Source organism: Myotis myotis, unplaced genomic scaffold (genome assembly GCF_014108235.1).
Source record: "Myotis myotis isolate mMyoMyo1 unplaced genomic scaffold, mMyoMyo1.p scaffold_m19_p_3, whole genome shotgun sequence".
NCBI lineage: Eukaryota > Metazoa > Chordata > Mammalia > Chiroptera > Vespertilionidae > Myotis > Myotis myotis.
The window spans coordinates 212,949,358-212,970,349 of NW_023416335.1; the positions used below are offsets into that span (position 1 = coordinate 212,949,358).

A 20,992-nucleotide genomic window follows, 5' to 3' on the forward strand; every position below is an offset into this window, starting at 1 on the left:
CTCGTATGTGTCTGTGTTCCCCAAGGCCTTGCCCGGCGCTGGAGCTCTGAGGAAGCAGGACCTTATAAGTTCAATTCGTGGTGCCGGCCTTTTAAGCAGAGCAGCTGGGTCTCCAGCAGCCTCTGTGTCACTGAGCCCCAATCAGCACTGGTTTTTACAGCTTGTAGTTCTTACTGCCTGTAGGCACTTCTTTTCCGGCTCTGAGACCCTGGGCTGGGTGTCTGGTGTGGGGCTGGGACCCCTTGTTCCTCACAGGTGGCCTCTGCAGAGATGATCTCCCTCCCGATTAAAAAAGTGGCCCCCGTGGGTGCCAGACCAGCCCGTTCCCCGCCTCCACACCTCCTACCTGTCTCAGTGCGCTTTCTTCTTTATTTCTCTAGTTGTGGGACTTCCATTCAGCCAGCTTTCCAGTGGTTCTGGATGATGGCGGTTCTGTGTTTTAGTTGTAATTTTGATGTGGTTGTGGGAGGTGGCGAGTATAGGCATTTACCTATGCCGCCATCTTCCCTCCCTCTCACGGGTGGACCTGTGAGTCTCCCTGCGGAGGCAGGGGTGAGGCTGGAGGCAGACCAGGCCTCCAAGGAGAGCAGTGGGTGGGGTCGACAGGCGGTGGGCTGTGCCTTCGGGAGCGGCGCATGTTCTGACAGGGCAGGGCTGCTTCTCCCGGGTCCGGGTAAAGGAGCACTGCCTTTTCGTGTGGATATTAAGTTTGTTCCTCTATGATATTAAGTATAATTTAAAATTACTAACGTTTAGTGTGTAAAGTTCAGCCTGTGCGTCAGAATGAGAGAAGTAATAGCTTTTCATGCTCGCCGTGTGCCAGGTTCTCCCAGTGGCCCTGTGAGGTGGGTGCTGTGATCAGCCTGGTTCTATAGACGAGGAAACTGGGGCTCACGTGCACGAGGTGTGACAGTGAGGAAACCCCAGAGCCCGGGCTCAAGCGGAGGTGCAGGCTTTGAGGGGAGTCTGCCCGCCCAGAGCGGATGTAGGTGTCGCCCCGTCATCCTCAGGGAGGTTTCTGTGGGCCTGTATGCGCAGGCACTGTGTGGGCAGCCCACTGAGGCGCAGGCAGGTGAGTCAGCGGTGTGCGGGCGACAGGGTGAGGCCACGATTCCCGAGTGTCCCAAGAAGGGCGGAGGCAGAGGAGCTGTCCCGGGGCCTGGCCTGGAGGGCTCAGGGCTGTGTCAGCCGGGCACACGCTCCGCCCACCTGTCTCCTGGGGATCTTGAGATAGACAGCAAAGCGGGCCTCTGGCCTCTGCCCGTTGTTCCGGGAGGGGCCACAGGATGATCCGTGCCAGCGTGTCCAGACTGTGTCCGGAGCCGCGCGGACCAGCTGCCTGGGGCTTTGGGAGGTGACAGGCCGCGCGGACCTCAGTAGTTTGCTGTGACCTTCAGCGTCCTCAGTGGGAGCAGGGAAAGGTGTGTCCGGAGCAGCAGGCCTCTGCTTAGGTAATGCTGAGCCTGTTAGGATCTGGAAGCAGCCAGGACTCTCTCCGAGAGGCCTCACTTGGGGTGTCTGACCCCTGGGACGTGTCTCTGCTCTTCCTGTGGTCAGTGTCACTGTATCCCAGGGCCACCTCCAAAGGCAGGTCCTCTCGGAAGGGCCAGGGCCTGCCGGGGGGAGAGGCAGCCCCACCCATGGCGGTGCCTGGGGTGGCACCCATGCTGGGGTGGGACTGCAGTGGACAGTGCGGTCTCACCCTGGCCACACGCAGCACCACGTGGGTTCAGTGAATCACTAAGGACAGCTCAGCGGTGCCTGGTGGAGGCGGCGCTCCCGAAACGCAGTGGCGATGAATACGCCCAGGCCCGGCTGGGTGCAGGGCCTTCCGGGAGGGGCGGCAGCAGTGGCCAGGACCAGAGGTGCGCCCCTTGGGATGGACAGGGCACTGTGACTCGGGGCACAGGTCCCCATCCTGGGCGGCGCCCCGAGGGCAGACGCTGACGAGCCACTGTGGGCGGCGTTCCTGTAGCCCCAGGAAGTGCAGGGCATTGGGAAGTGGATGCTAATGCCATTCCTTATTTGCCGGTCTCACCTGTACAGGACACCTTCACGTGCTAGGAATTCAGCGTCATCGTTTGGAACCGAGTGAGGTCAGCTCCCCTGCTCTGGCTGTCGCTGACATCTGGTGTCACACTGCGAGCCGTCTGTCTCAGGCGGGCCTGGTGTTGGGTGCCAGTGGCCACCTGTGGCTCTGGCTCCCCTTGGACAGCACAGGGATAGTGTGGGAGGGGCTGCCTATGAGGGTGGCAGTGGACCCTCTGATGAGGTGACACCTAAGCTTGGACAGAAAGATTGGGGGCCTCCTAGGACAGTGACGGCGAACCTTTTGAGCTCGGCATGTCAGCATTTTGAAAAACCCTAACTTCACTCTGGTGCCGTGTCACCTATAGAAATTTTTGATATTTGCAACCATAGTAAAACCAAGATTTATATTTTTGATATTTATTTTATATATTTAAATGCCATTTAACAAAGAAAAATCAACCAAAAAAATGAGTTCGCATGTCACATCCGACACGCGTGTCATAGGTTCGCCATCACTGAACTAGGAGCAGGAGCTCATGACTTCCTGATTGGAGCTTTCTGAACACTCCCTCTGCCTTTTCTGGGGAGGCGGGAACACCTTGGAGGAGTTTCGTGGTCCAGGGAAGCTTGGTGGCATGGGGGGGGTGGGCGGCACAGGAGAGGGCGAGACCGGGGGACCTCTTTGGGGCACATTGGAGCCTCCCAAGCTGGACCTGCTGGCGCTGGGGGGCCCTTAGGGCTGGGGCGGGGGTTAGAAGGGGGACCGTTCACGGGGACTGGCGGCTGTGGGAGAAAGGACAGGAGTGGTTGGGGGCACGTGGGGCTTGAGTGCCTGTGGGATGAGCTGGCTGAGATGTGGGTCGGCCGCTGGGGAGGGAGCTGGGCGAAGGGGAGGCCTCGGGGAGACCCAGCTCGAGGGCACAGCGCCCCTTTCTCCTGTGCCAGCCTCCTGGGGGAGCACACAGCTTTCGCCTTAAAATATGGCATCTGAGTGCGCGGCAGGCAGGCCTCAGGAAGAGCTGGGGTCTCAGGAGGGGCTAGCGGAATAGCTGTGTAAACAATTTAAAGTTTATTGCTAAATGTCCATGATCCCAAATCCCTCTGCTGCCAGGAGTTTCTTAGCGATGCCTTTTCTCCTGGGGGTCCCCTCTCTGTTCCCTACCCAGTCATGGTGGGTGTGGAGCTTTGCCCACTGGGAGCCACGCCCCTCTGTCCACTGCTCAGAGCAAAGCCCCCTCCCCCCCCAGCACAGCACCAGAGGCTGCCCTGCCTTCCAGCTCCTCCCTCTCTCCCACGTGGCTGGTGGCGGCAGAGATGCAGAGGAGCTGCTGTCTCCATCACCAGGGGCATGCGCTGCCTCCCGCCGGAAACGACGAGGCCGGGTCGTTTTATAAAGATCGTCTCACATACTAGACAGGCGCTATGGAAAGTCACGTTCCACACAGAATGCGTGGGGCCGAGAACCGCCATGTTCCGTCTCGTTGCGCAGTGAGTCCGGCCTCTCCCTCGGTGCCTCCCCCGCAGGCAGGCGTGGGACAGGCACACGTGCCCGGCGTTGGGCCCGTGGCTCCCGTTTGTGTCTGCAGGTCCCCCCGTTCTGCGCTGCCCCGTGCCTGCTGCCCTGGTGTTCTAGGCTCGCTGCTGGTGCAGGTGACGGCTTCCAGGCTGTGCCTGTTCGCTAGACGTGGTGGGTTTTCTGCCCACGTTGGGGACTGTCGCGCTCTCTGTTGGAACTCTGTGCCTGCTTCTCTGTGATGGTGTGTGCGTGTGGGAGCGGGTGTCGATGAGGGAACCTTCGCCCTTTTGGTGCTGGAAGGTGGATGGGGGCGGCAGGGGGGTGTCTGGGCACCTGGCGGGAGGCCCCTCCGAGAGCAGGTGCCTTCTCACCAGGGCTCCCGAGCCCACAGTCCGAGTCATCGTGCCGGAGTTACACCGAGAAAGTGGGGTTCAGAGCTGCTGGTCAAAGGTCACACAGCCACGAAGGGGTGGGGCAGGGTTTGAACCCGCTGGGCATTCTGGCTCCTCCTCAGAGTGAATGCGCTTCGGGGAAGAGGGAGCCCGCGCCATGGCAGCCCCTGCAGCACCGCACATGCCCCCGGCACTCTGCGTGCAGCGCTGCTCCGCGTCCCCCGACGCTGGAGGAGGAGCAGGCACACGCTCTGAGGCCGAGTTGTCTCTGTGGACAGTCTCTGCCTCTGCAAAGGGTTCCAGGCTCCACGGGCTGGCTCTTAAAGGGACAGTTGGCATGACACCTGTCAGTGCGGGCTGGCTCCTGTGTCCTGCCAGCCTCGCTGTGGGAGGCTCAGGGCCAGACCTGCTGTGTGACCTTTGTCAGTGTTCCCACCCGGGCTCCGTCCTGCCCGCGAGGTGGGTGGAGGCTGCGGGCTGCTGGGGTGCTGACGTGGACAAAGCTGCTTTTCCTTGGTGACCGGATGCAGGAGACACGTGGCCCTGACCACTCATTCACTGTGCAGCACACGCAGTTTTGAAAAATCAAAGTGGCGATCGGTGTCACTTCAGAATGGAAGGAAGCGGTGATCATGCGTGTGCGGCGATGGAGTTCGTGGGAGCGCTCAGCCGGGCTCCTGGCTCGCGGTGCGGAGCCGAGGACTGCGACCGCGAAGCCCCTGAAGCGCAGCCGGCCACTGCCCGGGGCCGGTGATGAGGCGGCCCCTTCCCGTCGCGCTGGGCCTGCGCAGCAGCGCCTGCCTCGCTTTCGCTGGAGGCCTCTGTCCTAAAGGTGTGGCCCCGCCCCCCACTCAGGGACACTCAGCTTTCCGGCTTTCCCAGGCGATTGGTCGTGGTGGCTTTTTTTTTTTGGTTAATCCCCACCCCAGGATGTTTTTTCCATTGATTTTTAGAGAGAGTGGAAAGGCGGGGGGGGGGGGGGGAGAGGGGTGATTGAACCTGCCACCTGCTGTGTGCGGGCCTACGCCCCCACCACTGAGCCACGCTGGCTGCTGTGCTGACATTTTTGCATGGAGAGCGCAGGGAAGGGGCTGGAGCTGCTGGGTTCTGACCACCTCATCTCGCATAGTTACACCCTCAGGACGGCCCTTCCTGGTCGCAGGGGGCGCTCACACCTTGAGCCCGGGCTGGGCGGCTGCGAGCCGGGAGCTGGCCTTGGTCTGACTCCACCGTGGAAGTCAGGCCACCGTGTCCAGGACGGCTCCTGAGTGCGCTGGCACTCGGGTGACTGCTGAGTGAATAAGTGAGAACTCCGATCACCCAGTGGCCGCTTCCCCTTTGTGTGTGGAGACAGGGCAGCTCCTGTAAAGCCTGTTTTCTTCCTTCCCAGAAAGCTGTCTGAGAGGGCCGCCCTCCGCTGCAGGGCGGGGAGGCCGCTGCCTGGAGAGGGGCTTGTGCTCCGTGCTCCTCGGGGTCTGTTTATGAGTCTCTGCGCAGCCCTCTCCGCTGCGAATCCATCCGTGTCCTGCTTCTCCCTGAGGAGTGCGGCTGCTGGTGCCAGTGACCTCTCCTCCGCCGGCTCCTGAGCCCCGGGAGGCAGGCGGGTCCGGTCCTCACCCTCCTGTGCGTCTTCCCTGTCAGCACACGGGCCTGTGTCAGGGCTGGCGGGTCATTGCTGGGCCTGTGTGTGGCCTGGGTGGGCTCGGGGAGGCCGCAGTGTCCGTGACAAGGACTGACCTCGTGCCCAGGGTGGAGGCCAGGGGCTGGCAGGGGCGCTGGCGTCTCTGGAGGCTTCTGCCAGGATGCCATGTGCCACACCCACTCCCGTTGCAGTGGCCAGAGGGCCGCATGGCCAAGGCCCGCCTCAGGGGCAGGAGTATGTAATGGTTCCCAGGGAAGCGGTCCCGCGAGCTGGGGTGCGCCCTCCAGCCAGGGTTTGTCCCTTGCAGGGCCCGCATCCTGGCGGCCGAGCGGAAGGCGATGTGCGGAGGCGCGTCTCTGGCTGCCCGGGTAGGAAGGGGTGCCGCCAAGCGGGCGCGCGTGGGCAACAAGGAAAGGAGACCTGAGAGGTGTCAGAGGGAGATGGTGCCCCAGGATTGGGGACCCGTGGAGTGCAGGGTGCAGGGGCAGCAGGAGGCTGGGTTTGGACCCTGGGTAGATGGCACGACCTCCTTGGAGAGGAGGCCATGGGCAGGAGCAGGTGGGCAGGGCAGCATTGGGTGCGGGACACTGGGTTTGTGGCTCCCTGAGGACTGCGATGGTGGCAGGTGGGCCACTGCAGCAGCTCGTGGGGTGAGGCACAGGACGGACAGAGCCACCGAGGTTGCCATGGGCCGGAGGACTTGGGGTGAGGGCTCCCTTTGCGGGACATGGTTCCGGGGTCTCCGTAGAGCCTCTTGTGTGGTTTCCAGCACATTCTCCGAGCGGATTCTCTTGGCCACATTTTTTAAAAATACGTTTTTATTGATGTCAGAGAGGAAGGGGAGGGAGATGGAAACATTCATGATGAGAGAATCATGGACCAGCTGCCTCCTGCATGCCCCTCACTGGAGATCGAGCCCGCAACCCGGACATGTGCCCTAACTGGGAATTGTGCCCTAACTGGCCTCCTGGTTCACAGGTCAATACCCAATCACTGAGCCACGCCAGCCGGGTTTGGCCACGGTTTTAAGAGTGAGGGAACCGAGGCTCACAGAGGTCAAGAACGTGCCCCAAGGTCGTGCAGCCATCGAGGCCGAGCCGTAGTGAGCCTGGTGCTGGGCACAGGGCACGTGACTGCTCCTTCTCATGGAGGCCGCTCCAGGCCTCCGCTCCCGGCCTCCGCTCCCGGCCCCCGCTCCCGGCCCCCGCTCCCGGCCCCCGCTCCCGGCCCCCGCTCCCGGCCCCCGCTCCCGGCCTCCGCTCCCGGCCTCCGCTCCCGGCCCCCGCTCCGGATCCCGTCTAGTAGATAATGAAATTTTCTTGTAAGCAGTTTTTCAAGAGCGTTCACCCCAGAGCTGATGGGCAAGGTAATGAGGATTCCCGTTAGGGCTCACCCAGCCAGCCCTGGGCCTGAGCGTCAGCAGGGGAGTGTGCGGCGGGTTCGGGGTCTGATTTATAGCTGCCTGTGCCCACGGCTCTGGCAGAGGCTATAAATAAAATTAAAATAAATGGAAACAATGCACCTATAAATCGTGTTGCAGGGCCTCCGATGGCCTTTTAGAGGAACCCCGATAAAAAGCCGTCTGGCTCTCCGTCTGCGGGAGCAGGGCAGCCATCACCGTGGCCGAGCCAGGAGCATGGACAGGCTGGGCTGGCCTCGTGGGTGTGGGAATCCGCTGGCCCGCTGGCCCGGCTGTCAGGTGTCCGCCAGCGGGAGGTCCTGGGTCAGCCCGGCTCCTGGGTACAGGCTGTCAGGTGTCCGCCAGCGGGAGTCCTGGGTCAGCCCGGCTCCCGGGTACAGGCTGTCAGGTGACGGTGGGAATATTGGGAGGCCAGCCAGTGTGGCTATCATTCCTCTCTCTTCCAAGTCCACACAGGGAGGTGTCCTGGCGAGGTGGAGGCCCAGCAGGGAGTCTGATTGGGATGCCTGTGTCACTGGGGGGAGGGGGGGATTTAAGGCTGTGAAAAAGGTGCCTTCTTAAAAATGGGCTGCTCACTTCAGTCATTTACTTTTTAATGTATGTATTTTTATTGATTAGAGAGGAAGGGGGATTGAGCGGTGCTTGGGGGCCATGGATGAGCAGGGCGCTGGGTGTGTGCACGGCACATGCTCGCGAGGATGGAAGCGGGCAGAGGGGAGAGGCTGGGTGTGCGTGGCCACGGGCCCAGTTCTTGAGTGGCGTGGGGCCTGGTGGACACTGTGTGTGCCAGGCCATTGGTGGGACATGCACATGGTCCCACCTGTTTCGTGGGGTGACCGTCGACTTGGGGACATCCTTCTCCTCGTCCTAAGCCTGCCATTTTGAGCAAGTTTTAGACCTCCAAACTGCTGGCCTTACCTGTGAGGTGGTCTGTGGGCGTGGTGCCTCAGGCGCCTCTGTTGCTCGCAGCAGGTGTCCCCGCCTTCCCGTGGGAGTGAGTGCCCGCCTTCCCGTGGGAGTGAGTGCCCGCCTTCCCGTGGGAGTGAGCGGTGCGCTGCCGGTCCCAGCTGGCGGCGAGCTGTAAGTGTGCAGTGAGCACACGGGCTCCGTGAACAGCCGTGCGCGGAGCGGTGCCGGGAAACGTTCGCGGGTTACTGCCCCCGTTGTGTGCATTTTTACAACAATCATGACAACTACCTCGCAGAGATAGAGGCGACAGAGGACGCGAGGAGCCAGATGGTGCTCTGTGGCTGTTCACCCGATGCCCAGGGACCGAGCGGCTCTGGCTGCCGTGGCAAACTGCCGGGCATGCTCCCTGTGCCGGTGGATGAGCTCCTGGAGGCCCCGGGGCTATCTGCACCAGCAGGCACACAGTGTGGCTGCAGCACTTGGGGGTGGCCCCGCAGCCTTTGGGATTGAGTTGCCGTCGGAGGGGTCACTCATTCTCCGGCTGACTGACCCCTGCTAGAGACTTCTGGAAAGTTCTCTGTAGAGGGGCCATAGCATGTATCTTCTGTTTGCAGTGTGATCACTGCTAGCAGGTTCTCTGGGGGAAGGAGGTCGGGCCTCCTTTGTATTAAGGGGTGTAAGTGACGTCTTGTTCCAGGATGATTCCCCTGTGAGAACAGCGCACTGTGGACGGTGCCCACTGCTGGTGGACGGTGCCCGCTACAGGTGGACGATGCCCGCTGCCGGTGGACGGTGCCCGCTACAGGTGGACGATGCTCACTGCCGGCAGACGGTGCCCGCTACAGGTGGACGATGCCCGCTGCCGGCGGACGGTGCCCGCTACAGGTGGACGGTGCCCGCTACAGGTGGACGATGCCCACTGCTGGTGGACGGTGCCCACTGCCGGCGGACGGTGCCCGCTACAGGTGGACGGTGCCCACTGCTGGTGGACGGTGCCCACTGCCGGCGGATGGTGCCCGCTACAGGTGGACAATGACCACTGCCGGTGGAGGGTGCCCGCTGCAGGCCTTGCTGTGCCAGCGATGTGTGGGGGGCTGGGCGATCCTGAGCCGGGTGCGGTGGTTGCCAGCCCTGGTGGTTGCAGTCCCCGTCTCGCTGGCTGTCATGTGCAAGCGTGTGGGCCCGCTGCTGGCCAGCCTCGCTGTGGTGGGCGCGTGTGCGTCTGTGGAGACACGCTGGGCCGCGCTTCTCCTCGGAGCCACTCGCGGTGCTGGGGGGGGAGTGATGGGGAAGCGTCTGCCGCGGTCCCGCCTGCCGCGGTCAGGGTCAGTGAGTCCCGTGCCCCGCTGCTGAGAATGGGAAGCTTTGGGGGGCTGGCTGCCTCCCCACCTCTCCCCGCTTCTGGGAAGTGTAGCAGCCCAGCTGTGACAGCAAATGTGTCCTCATGAAGCACCTGGGCGGTCATCTCCCTCGCTAGGCGCCCTCCCGGCCTTCCTCACGCTGGCCTGTGCAGCCGCGGGCCACAGCGCAGCCTAGAGAAGGCGCCCGCGGTGCACAGCGTGTGGGTGACATCAGCAAGGACCGCCCTGGTAGCCGGGCGTGGTGGTAGGACAGGGCAGGACTGGAATGGGCAGGGCTGGGAGGACAGTGGGAGAGCAGCGCGTAACGGGGCGTGCACTGAAGGGTCCTGGGGAGGCTGGGCGGGTGGTTCCGCCTGGGTCCCTGTGGCGTCTTCCCCAGCCTCAGGCTGACGCGGCATGGCCCTGGTGGGTGGCAGGACTGCCGTCTGAGCGTGGTAGCAGGCTCGTGGCCTCGCATGACTCCTGCAGGGAGAGCCCTGCTTGCGGAGGGTGGGCCCGGCTGTCCCGGAGGCACAGCGTCCTGGGTGGCGAAGGAAGGGCTGTGGATCAGTCTCGAATCTTGGTCCCGGTGCTGCGGCTCTGAGCCTCTGCAGAGCTGCACGCAGTGTGCCCGCAGTGCCGCCTTCCTGCCCTGGGCCCTGCGGGTCTGTGGGCAGCTTCCTGTGTTAGCAGCCATGTCTGTGAGGCAGGCGTCCTCGGTTGTCGTGGGGAGAAGAGCAGGAGCAGAACGCTGGGCTGTGGAGGTTCCTGGGGAATTCCTTTAGGGGCAGTGCCCAGCTCCCCTCCGCCGGGAGGTGCCATCCTCCTCCGTCAGCGTGCCTGTGCTGGGCGCCCGGCACCCGGGGCCTGCTCCGTCTTCTGCACGGCTCTGAATAAGTCTTTTGTTCCATTGAGAAGATTAAGGGCAGTATGTGGTTGAAAAAATTTTAATGAAGCACCTAACAGAGCTATTATTCATTTTTGAAACAAGTGGCTGCGGTTACCATAGTAATGCTAAGCCTCCGCTAAACATGCTCCTCTCCTCTCCGCTGTCGTCGTTTTTGTCAGAAGCGGCTGGGGGAGCTGCGGGTCCGCGGGCCCGGCCTCCGGAAGGATTTCCCAGCTCTGCTGAGTTCAATCATTCAAGGAATTGATGTTGTAGGAGCATAAAGCTTATAAGTCTAGTTTATCATATCTATCATTTAATTGTTCATGCAAGCCAGCTCTTCATGTAGCGATTTACAGTAATCTCGGAGAAATAACAGTTTTGTGTCACAAGATGAGTAATGCGTGCAGAGAAAGTGTTGAGCGCCTTGGAGTCATCATGCTCACACCCGCTCCTCCGTGGGGAAGCGCTAGAACGATGCTCGCGCACTCGCTGCAGCCTGGGGGCTGGACGTCGTGCTGTGTGCGCCCGGTCGCCGGCCTCAGGAAGGCCGCTGTGGGGGACGGGCACCTGGCTGCAGTGACGCGCAGGCGGCAGCCCGCCAGAGAGCGGGCAGAATGTCGCCGAGGGCCCGGAGGGTTGGTGTGGGGAGAAGCTGTGATTACAGAGGAGACGTGTCTCCAACACGCCTCTGGGACCAGCTTCGGTGTTTGCCATTGGGGTTGTTGTGAGGTCCAGCCAGGGGGGTGCCCCCGAGAACTTGGAGGGCAGAGTGTGCCCAGGGCTCCCTTCCTTCCTGTCCCCTCTGCCCAGCAGCACACGGGGCGTGATCTGGCGTGTAAACCGTGAGGCTGACGTGCAGCAGCTGCTGCGGTTTTCAGGGAGGATGACTTAGGCCCTGTCCCTCCTCGGTGTTTGCCCCGGGCCTGGTGACAGCCTCCGGCCAGGGCTCTGGGCCTGTGAGTCCCTGCTCTCCTCGCCGTTAAGGGGGGAGGAGTCAGTTCCCCGGGCCATGTGGCCGGGGCCAGCGTGTGGGGGGCACCTTCTTGGCCAAGGATGAGGGCTCTCTCCTGGGGAACCGGACGCAGCTTTCCAGACGGGAGGCGATCCATCATGGCTGCAGGTCTGAAGGCTCTAAGCCAGTTGTGAAAAATGCCAAACATAGGCTGAGGTGGAGAGCACGCCAGGCCCCCCTCACCGGGAGTCAGCAGGATGGTCCGCGGTCTTTCTCTCCCCTTCCTTTGCTGTGGTGGTTCAGCGTCGGTCCAACAGCATGTCCCCTCCCGTCCTGTGCCCCCGGCTCCAAAACCCTGCCGGTTTCTACATGGCACTGCTGGGAGGCCTCCAGGCCGCGTCTCCCTTCCCAGAGTCTCCTGTGGGTCCCCCAGGCGCCTGCACTGGGGGCCCCGCCTTCCTCGAGTCGGAGCCAGGGGTCTGGCTAATGGGGCGAAGGCTGTGCGGTCTGGGAGCCCATCTGTGGTGAGCCCCCTCGCATTGGAGAGCCAGGTGGGGGGGGGCTCCCCACCCTGGAGGCATTTGTTAGGTTTCAGGCTGTTTGACGTTTAGATTTCCCTGTGTGAGGCCTGTCGTCGAGGACGTCGAGGACGTCGCCACCCCGGGAGACTGGGCGGCAGAGGGACTGGGAGGCCGGGGTGGCCCCTCCCCTTCTGTGGTGGAGATGGGCGCACACGGGACTGCGTGGGGCTAGGCCGTGTGGGTCCTTGCCTCCCTCTGTGGAGTCTGCCCCCCCGCCCCCCCCCGGATTCACATGACGTGGCAGATGTGACAGTTGCTCTTTTTCTTGGCCTTCAGTCACGCTGCCAGGTTGCTGCTGGCGCCCAGCCTCGTGTCTTCCCCAGCAGGACTTCTGAGACCTTCATCACAAGATGCATGAGGCCACCGCTGCGGGAGCCCTGGGTCTGCAGAGGGGGCCCCGCTCATCCCAGGGAGGGGGCTGAGGTTTAGAATGAAGAGAGTTTCAGCTCCAAATGGACCTTTATATACACACACTAAACATGTAAAGGGCCTGCTGTGCTCTGGCGCCTGGGGAAGAAGTTGGAGAGTGTTGTGTGTGCCCTGGCGGGCGGCTCTGTTGGTTGGCGCATTGTCCCGCACTCCAAAGGGTTGCAGGTTTGATCCCCGGTCAGTGCACACAGGAGGCAACCCATTGATGTCTCCCCCCCCCCCCCCTTCTCTAAAATCAATAAAAACCTGTCCTCGGGTAAAATAAACGCAGTGAGTGAACAGATGGAGGCTCTGCAGTGAGGCTGGTTGGCCCTGCACGCTGCCCTGCCCTGGACATTCTTTCTGGGCGACAGTTACTCTTGGAAGGAGGAGCGGGGAACGGGTGGGAGAGTGAACTTGACCTCAGTACTTGGAAGGCGGCTGTGCCCCGCGGTAGGAAGGGTTGGCTTGTTCAGAGTGGGGAGGCTCAGGAGCGCCTCTGAGCTTGTGGTGGCTCCAGCCGCCTCTCCCCGCAGGGTGCGTCCCAGGGTGGACAGAGCTCGGCTGGGGCCGGAGGCGGGGAGGGGCTGCAGGGGAGGCCGCGAGCAGAGAGCTGGGCCCACAGACTGCCTGAGCCTCGCTGCAGGGAGCGTAATGTGTAACGCAGGCCGTGCTGCACGTCAGCGCGGCTCCTCAAGGCGGCTCCAAGGGCTCTGATGGCGGGGCCCGGGGCAGCTGGGTTATAGTCTTTAGAAACCCTTTGTCCGGGACTCTGCCATCTTCACTGAGATAGAAGCCACCTTTCAGTGTCCCACTCAGGGACTCTGAGTGAGTCTGTAGAGTTGTGTCACCGTCGCTCCGTGAATTTTAGATCTCCGAACCCGGGGCGCACGAGCAGTCACCCCCCCCCCCCCGCCCCAGGCAGCGCACATCTACCCCCTGCCCCCCCCCCCCCGCCCCAGGCAGCGCACATCTACCCGCTGCCCCCCCCCCCCGCCCCAGACAGCGCACATCTACCCGCTGCCCCCCCCCCGCCCCAGGCAGCGCACATCTACCCGCTGCCCCCCCCCCCCGCCCCAGACAGCGCACATCTACCCGCTGCCCCCCCCCCCCCCCCCCCCCGCCCCAGACAGCGCACATCTACCCGCTGCCCACCTCCCGCCCCAGGCAGCGCACATCTACCCCCTGCCCCCCCACCCCCCCGCCCCAGGCAGCGCACATCTACCCGCTGCCCCCCCCCCGCCCCAGGCAGCGCACATCTACCCCCTGCCCCCCCACCCCCCCCGCCCCAGGCAGCGCACATCTACCCGCTGCCCCCCCCCCCCCGCCCCAGGCAGCGCACATCTACCCGCTGCCCCCCCTGCCCCAGGCAGCGCACATCTACCCGCTGCCCCCCCCCCCCCGCCCCAGGCAGCGTACATCTACCCCCTGCCCCCCCACCCCCCTGCCCCAGGCAGCGCACATCTACCCGCTGCCACCTCCCCTCCCCCCCTCGCAGAGAGGTGCTTTTCAGGCCTCGCTGAGGAAGCAGCTGGTGTTTTAATAGGATTTGTCCCCCCAGTCAGGCATCTGTGTGCTCACTGAAGTACATTCCAAAGCAAGAGGAAGGAAGGGTGAGGGGAGAAGGGAGAGGATCCCACCTGCGATCTGAGCAGGTCACTGCATTAAACCAGCACCATCAGACAGAAGCAGCTGGCCCCTCTGCCCCCCTCGGTCATGGAGTGTCTGCAGGGACCATCTCCCCAGTGGGATTGTACTGACGCCGCCTTCACAGTGCAGATCACAAGGAATTGTGGTCTTGGCATTGTTTTCATGAAAATAGCTCAAAACTTTACTATTTATTTTCAGGACGCAAATCCGCTGTTGTGGAAGAAAGACATGTCGTTTCTCGTTTATTTTCAGCGTCTCAAAACTTCTCACACTTCAGCTCGCTCTCTTGGAGGACGGGGTTTTGCAGTGTGAGTGCAGGGAAACGGGACCGGCGGCTGAAGGAACGCCAGACACAGCGTTCAGCACAGACGCAGGCCGCTGCAATAGAGGCTGGAGAGGCCGTGCAAACATCATTCACGAGAAAACTCATTTGCTTATAATAATGCCAGAGAAGGTAAACATCAAGACAAAGGGTTTTATTAGAGACAGAGGATGTTTCATAATGATAAAGGGCTCACCTCATTAAGGAGATAATATCTTTCCAAATGTGTGTGCGCCCAATAATCCAGGTGCACAATGCGTGAAGCCAGCATCGACGGGAAGAGAGAGGGAGGGACACATTCCCAATCAGAGGCCGACGTGTAACTGCCTCCCTGAGCGTTGAAACGTGCACGTTTAACGATCGGCAAGAGGTGAAAGATGCGCGCGCGCTGCCAGCCCGGCCCTCACCGGGCGAGAAGGCACCCCAGCGCGGGAGGATGCGTCCGTCACCGGGCAGACTGGGGTGAACACCACAGCACTGCGGGCACCGGGTTCCCCCCAACGACTGTCCATTAGAGGTCGGGCTGACGGCGAGATTCCAGGAAATGCTCCGGTATCTGGACCTTTGTCGACACCCTTCTCTCACGACTCACGTCCAAAGGGTCAGGGAGCGTTGGAGAGCGTTGGAGCTGAGTGATGACGGCGCATACAGCGCGCGTCTGATCACCTGAAACGGGCCTGGAGGGCAGTCTATGAGAAGAGGGTCGGGGCTTCTGATCCAGCAGCAGAGCTGCCACCTCAAGAAGCTAGGAAAAGAGGAAACTCACCAAAACCGGGTAAAAGAAGGGCAGGGAGAGAGGATGGAAACAAACCAGAGAACTGGAAAGTGGAGAAGAAGGCGACTCAGCAGAGCCCACAGTAGTTCCTGGGAAAGATCAAAACAAACTTGTCGGTAGACTTATTTAAAAAACAAAGCAAACGCCCAGTATGAGGAAGAGATGAGGAGACATCACTACAGACCCACAGACATTAAAGCTAATGGGGTTCGGGGGGTATTCCAAGTCTACGCCAAAGGGTTCGAGAAGGCACATGGAATGGACGGACTCCGTGAGAGGCAGGGCCTGGTGCAGGGACCAAGAGGAATCAAAGCTTTACGACGGGTCCTCAAACTACGGCCCGCGGGCCACATGCAAATACAAATATTGTATTTGTTCCCGTTTTGTTTTTTTACTTCAGAATAAGATATGTGCCGTGTGCATAGGAATTCGTTCATAGTTTTTTTTGAACTATAGTCGGCCCTCCAGCGGTCTGAGGGACAGGGAACTGGTCCCCTGTGTAAAAAGTTTGAGGACCCCTGCTTTACGATCTCCTTGTCAATTTAAAGAGTCAGTGGCACGCACACCTTCAGGGGAGAGCGTCAGGTCAGATGGCGTTACTTTACTCGTGAGCTCTGAACGTTTACAGCAGCAGCGACCTAGTCCCCAGAGGCCTTTCAGAAGGGGGGGCAGACGCTTCTCGTCGCCGGTTACTCAGGCAACATGAGCCCTTCCAAACCTCACGGAGAAGTTGTAGGAAACGGAAAGCAGAGACTGATGTCTGAGGAAAAGACACGCAGGCGGTTGTAGTGGTTCTGGCCGTGCCCAGGGAGGTGGGCCCTGGGCTTGGCTGTGCCTCCCTCCCCCCTCCCCCTCCCTCCCCCCTCCTTCCTCCCTCCTTCCCGCCACCTGTGCCCCCAGGGACGTGCCCTGAAGTCGCGCTCGCTCAGCAGGCCAGGGGCTCCCTGCCTCTGTGAGTCTAAGTAAAACCAGTCACTTTCTCCGTGGGCTGGTGTCCGTTTCTCGTTCAGCTTCTGCCTATACCCTCTTCGCTCTATTTCATTGTTTCTGCCGGTGGAGAACGGCTGTCGATTTCTGGTTCTTGGTCTGGCCGTGGTGCTGGGCTCGGAGCCCGGTCCCCTGCCTCCTGGTGTTGCCGGCCTCTCTCCCTTGGCCTCCCCGGAGGCGGGTCTGGTTCCTGGGGGGGCAGCCCCCCTCACCTCCGACCCAGTGCCTCAGAGGGTTCCCAGCAGCGAGGAGGCCTCTCAGGAGCCCAGCAACGTGGTCTCTTCTCTGCCTGCCTCCTCCAGGGGTGCTGGGGGGGTGCCCCCCGAGTTCTGGTGGGAAGGTGGATGGGCAGGGGGCCTGAACTCTGTGAGGTGGCTTTCCCCGGCGGCCCAGGTCAGCACGCAGGGGAGCGATGCTCTCCGGGGTGACCCCACCCGTGGGCCCTTCCTGGAACATCTGCTTCTGTCTTGGTCGCTGGGTCTGTGTGGACCCTTTGTCCGTGTCCACACGTGACTGGGTCTGTGGTACCAAACCCTCTTCCATGCTGGCAGGTCACAGAGTGGACAGACCTGGGAGAGGGTCCCTGAGTTCCGGAGTGCCCCTGGCCGGCTGCTGCCTCCTCTCCCGGCAGGGGCACGCCCGGTGAGCCAGCTGCCTCTGTGGCAGCTCCCTGGGCGCCGGCGCTGTGGTCAGACCCTTCTCTTACCTCTGACCTACGCTCGGGCCCCCAGCTGTGGGCTCGTCCCCGAGGAGACGGCTGCCGGGACCTGGAACCGGAGGTGTCCGGGCTCCTTCCCCAACGGACGGCGTCGGGAAGGCCACCTCCCCCTGGGCCGGCCTGCAGGCTCATGTGGTGTCTGCTTCGGGCCCTCGGTGACGGGGAGGGTTGGGTCTTCCCAGGCGGCTGTGACGTGAGGTTGTTGCTGGAACTGCTGCCCAGTCGCTCTCCATGCACTCTGCTTGGGCTTTAGAACTGGAAACGGTGAGGTGCTGGCGCTGTTTTGGTTGATTCAACTACCGGGGCTGCCTCCTGATCCGTCTTTATTCCGAGTGTGAATCGCCTGCTCCCACCTGTCGGTGCTTCTGGACTTAAAGGGAAGCAATGCCTGCCTCAGGGACAGTGGGCCGAGTGGCGACACACCTGCACGTTGAAATGCGTTTCTGGCCACGCAGGGCATGTGAGTGGGACTCAAGGAGACACGAGGGTCAGGCAGGATCCAGGGGCCCGTCCCCTGCCCCGGGCGGCCGGCCCGCCCTGCGTGACCTCTGCATGTGCGGGTGTTTTTAGGCAGAGTGACAGCCCACTTGGTGCGTGCAGCACCCACACCTTCATGCGTGCCGTGCACAGGCCTCTCCAAGGCACTTTCCTCCAAAACTCGTCCGAGAAAGCGACCGCACAGCGTTCTCCTGCTGAGGGTGCGAGGAGGAGCCACGGCCGCATTGGGCGTGAAGTTGGGGAAAGGCAATGGGGGTGGAGAGCGAGCAGGAGGCAGAGAAGGCAGTGGGAGGGGAGGAGGGAGGCGGGGGCACTGGCACCTCTGGTCCTCGCCTGCCCCAGGGGGAGCGGGGACACGCGTGTCCTCTGAGCGGCCGTGCGCCCGGGTGGTGCTGACTGCTCGGATGCCCATCGTGGAGGTGCATCTGGCGGCACGTGGGGGCGGGGCGGCGCGTGGGCGCTGACTCACTAACCCCGATTCCCTCGTCTCTTCTGCCCACAGAGGAGCTGCGGAGGCTCAGCTGGTCCGGGATCCCGAAGCCGGTGCGTCCCATCACGTGGAAGCTCCTCTCCGTGAGTGCTCATCCCGGGGCCTGCCCGTCGCCACCTTCCCTGTGAGGGCGGCCCCTCGTCTTTCCCCCAGGAGGGCAGCCCCGTGTCCGTCTCCCTCATCTGGCCGGAAGTGTGGCTGGTCACCGGACGCCTGGTCTGTGGCGATGCAGGCCTTGGGCTGAGGGCAGGCCCACCCTTGGCCTCATGAGGAGCCGGGGTGACAGGGCTGCCAGGAAATGTGAAGCCCCGGCCAGGGCGGCTGTGTGTTCTCGCCCTGACCTCCGTGTTGTGAATAATCTCCCTGAGGCGTGCAGACCTGGTGAAAGGCCGCGAGGAGAGGAGGCGGCGGAGGGCCAGGGCGTGTCGGGCGTGCTTTCTGTAGCTCTCAGCCATGGCGCCGGGGCAGGCTGACGGAAACAGCCTCTGCGATGAGGGCGGAGCCCTCGCTCCCCACCGCACAGAGCTCTGGCCCGGGCGCCGTGTGGGCGAGGGGTGGGTCATGGCCCTGCGCCCGCATGGGGCTCCCGGTGGGGCAGCTCCCCCTTCATTGTTCTGGAGCCAAGTCAGCGGGGACTCTGCTCTGAATGGGCCCGACTTTGACAATTTAAAGGACGCTTTCTCGCTAATGAGTCTCAATCAATCTGCAGCTTAGCGCCTCGTAATCCTAAACGCGGTGCAGCCTGAACAGTGACTGCGTATTGATTAAATGCTCTCTTGCTATTCAGTTAGACCTGCTGCAGTTGCTGGTGTTTTGTTTGTTTTAAGCGTTTCTCTCCAGTCTTCCTACCTTTCCCTTTAAGGTGGGTTTCCAGCTCCTCAGAGGGAATTGTGGGAAGTTGGGGTGAAAACGCTGTGAGGCCCCTTCACGGCAGTTTGCGTTGAGGGTGTTCTGCGTCCCTGGGCAGGTGTCGCGCGGGTGACCGTGTCCTGTTCTTTTCCTTCGGTGCCCGACTGCGGGTCATGGTTAGATCCTCTACATGCTGCCCAGGGATTGGCCTGGGCCTCGGGGCAGAGGAGCCGAGCGGAGAGGCCACAGGTGCCCCCGGGTGGGCGGGGACAGGGCGCAGCAGAGATGTGGCAGCCCCGGCCGCCCCCCTGGACCTGGCTCTCCATGCTGGGCACCTGGTCGTGCTGCCTGGGAGCTTGGGAGGTACTGACACCGAGGCGCCCGCAGGGTCCCAGGTGTGCCCAGGGTTGCACTGCTGCTCTAGGACACTGGGCTCCTGGGACAAGGAGAGAGGTGCCTGCTGGGAGTGGGGGTGGCGGGACTGCCTGGGCACATGTGGTCTCGGGGGCTCAGTGGAGGGCTGGGGGGTGCTCTGTCCTGTCTACTCTGCCTCCAGGACCCAGGGCTCAGCCCTGAACCAGGATGGAGACGTTACCATTTATCCAGGTCAGTAGGACGAACAGCCAGTGTCCTTGAACACGGACCTGTGTCAAGGCCCGTGAACAGGACTGCTTCCTGTGTGTCCACGACCCGTCAGAGACGTGGTCCGGTGGCTGTGGGCATGCTGTCCTCAGGGGCAGTGGCCCTGGGCCTTAGTGAGGGACACGAGAGGCGCTCCTGCTGCTGGGAGCGGGCTGCACTCAGCCCGGAGCCCCTTTGCGCCCCGCTGAGGCTCACACTGGCGCAGGCGGCGGCTGTGCAAAGCGCGCTGTGGGACGCACAGGCTGTGCCTTTTTTAAATGACGCTTCAGAGACCTCGAGCACAGCTGGTGAAACGGTCCCGCCTGCGCTGGTGGTAGAATGGTTAGAGGCGGTGACATGGGTCCTGCGTCCCCGCCTCTGGGGGTTCGCACGTGGCTGCAGGGGGCGCCGGTCGTGTCGCCGGGACCACTTGGACCCGTGTCCCTGCGTGTGTGGGTTGACATTGGTGATTGGTGTTTTCACAGCCTGCTAATGCAGCAGTTACGTTCCCTGTCATTCTGTCGTTTAGATTCAGCCCATGCGTGCATGTACCTCATCTGCATAATTCCTAGTTTTGCTTAATTATCTAAAGGCCTCAACGTGCATGTGTGTTTTCCTTCAGGAACGGGAGCGGCAGGAGGATGTGGGGTTCTGATTGCCAGTGCGGCATCCGTGCCTTTGAGAACTTCAGTTTCAATAAGTGGAGTTATAATTTGGGGGACAGGGAGGAGCCCCGCATGCTCGCCCTGCTCACGCAGAGCCCTGGGCGTCCCTGCCTGTGGGCAGTGTTCGGCTGGTCCCCACCGGGCCTCCCCTGGTGGCCCCACAGCCCTGGTGGGAGGCCCTTGGGACTCGCGCCTTCCCAGGGAGATGCGTGGTCGGCGTGGACCACACTCACCTTCGTCTGCCTCCGCAGGGCTACCTTCCTGCCAACGCAGAGCGCAGAGCCGCCACGCTGCAGAGGAAGCGGGAGGAGTACTTCGCCTTTGTGGAGCACTACTACGACTCGCGGAACGACGAGGGCCACCAGGACACCTACAGGCAGGTGGGCCTGTCCTCCCGTCCCTCGCAGGCTCCGCCTGGCGGGGCTGCAGGCGGCAGTGTTTCCCTCTGTGTCCCGCTGGCCGCCGCGCTGTGTCCTAGGAAACGGTGCGCGTGGAAACAGATGACCGCTCTGTGGTTCCCGGTGGGGCAGGGGGCGCTGCTGGCCGGCTCGGAGACCTTGAGTTCTCACCGGCTCCGAGATGCCAGAGTTCCAGTGGCTGTGCCGCAGCCCAGCACCATGGCGCTCTTAGCGGGTCTCACGGCCGGGCGTCTCCCTGTCCAGCCTGTCCTCGTGGAGCCCCGCCTCCAGGTGAAGGAAGGAGCCTTGCCAATTCCGCCGTGGGCTGGCCGCACCTGCCGTCACTGCCGTCAGCGTGGTCTGGGTGTGTTGCATCAGGCCCAGCTCGCCTCTGCTGGCGCCCGAGCTCCTGTCAGTTACGTGGACTCGTGGACGTGTCTTCCCCGTGGGCGGGCGCAGGGAGGCTCCGGGAAGATCCACTCCCTCAGGGAGGAGGAGAGGGAAGAGGAGAGGGAGGAGGAGGAGGACTCAGGGCAGGAACGCCTCCTCCGCCCTCTAGGCGCCCTCTGCCCTGGCCCAGCTGCTCCCGGAGCCTGTCCTGGCACTCGGGCACACGGGCGGCTCCCAGGCTTGGCACTGCACCCGCCACTCAGGAAGCCAGTTTGAGACAGAAGGCGCTTGCTCAGGGGGCGGACAGCCCGCCTGCTTTATCCACCCCCCCCCCCCCCCCCCCCCGCTAGTCTGAGAGAATAGTTGGCGTCGATAGTGTTTTGAACATGTTTTGATGCATTTTTATTTAAGAAGAAGACTTCGGCGGTGACGCTGGCATCTCTCCGGGAGGTGCACCAGCTCCTTCTGTTGGGAGTCCGGGGGAGGTGGCTGGGACCGCGGTGAGGGCGGTCTTCAGTTGCCATGAGGGTAACAGCTCCGCCTGGTGTG

General features: G+C 62.4%; 1 protein-coding gene across 3 annotated transcripts in view; it reads left to right on the plus strand.

Moving 5' to 3' along the window:
* Positions 1-20,992, plus strand: part of TBC1D22A (TBC1 domain family member 22A) — a 120,964-nt gene that overhangs the window by 41,839 nt on the left and 58,133 nt on the right. For all 3 annotated transcript variants that reach the window (XM_036299155.1, XM_036299157.1, XM_036299156.1), the window contains exons 5-6: positions 17,533-17,603; positions 19,907-20,035. In XM_036299155.1, coding sequence (XP_036155048.1) covers positions 17,533-17,603; positions 19,907-20,035 — 200 coding nt within the window. The remainder of the gene's footprint in view (positions 1-17,532; positions 17,604-19,906; positions 20,036-20,992) is intronic.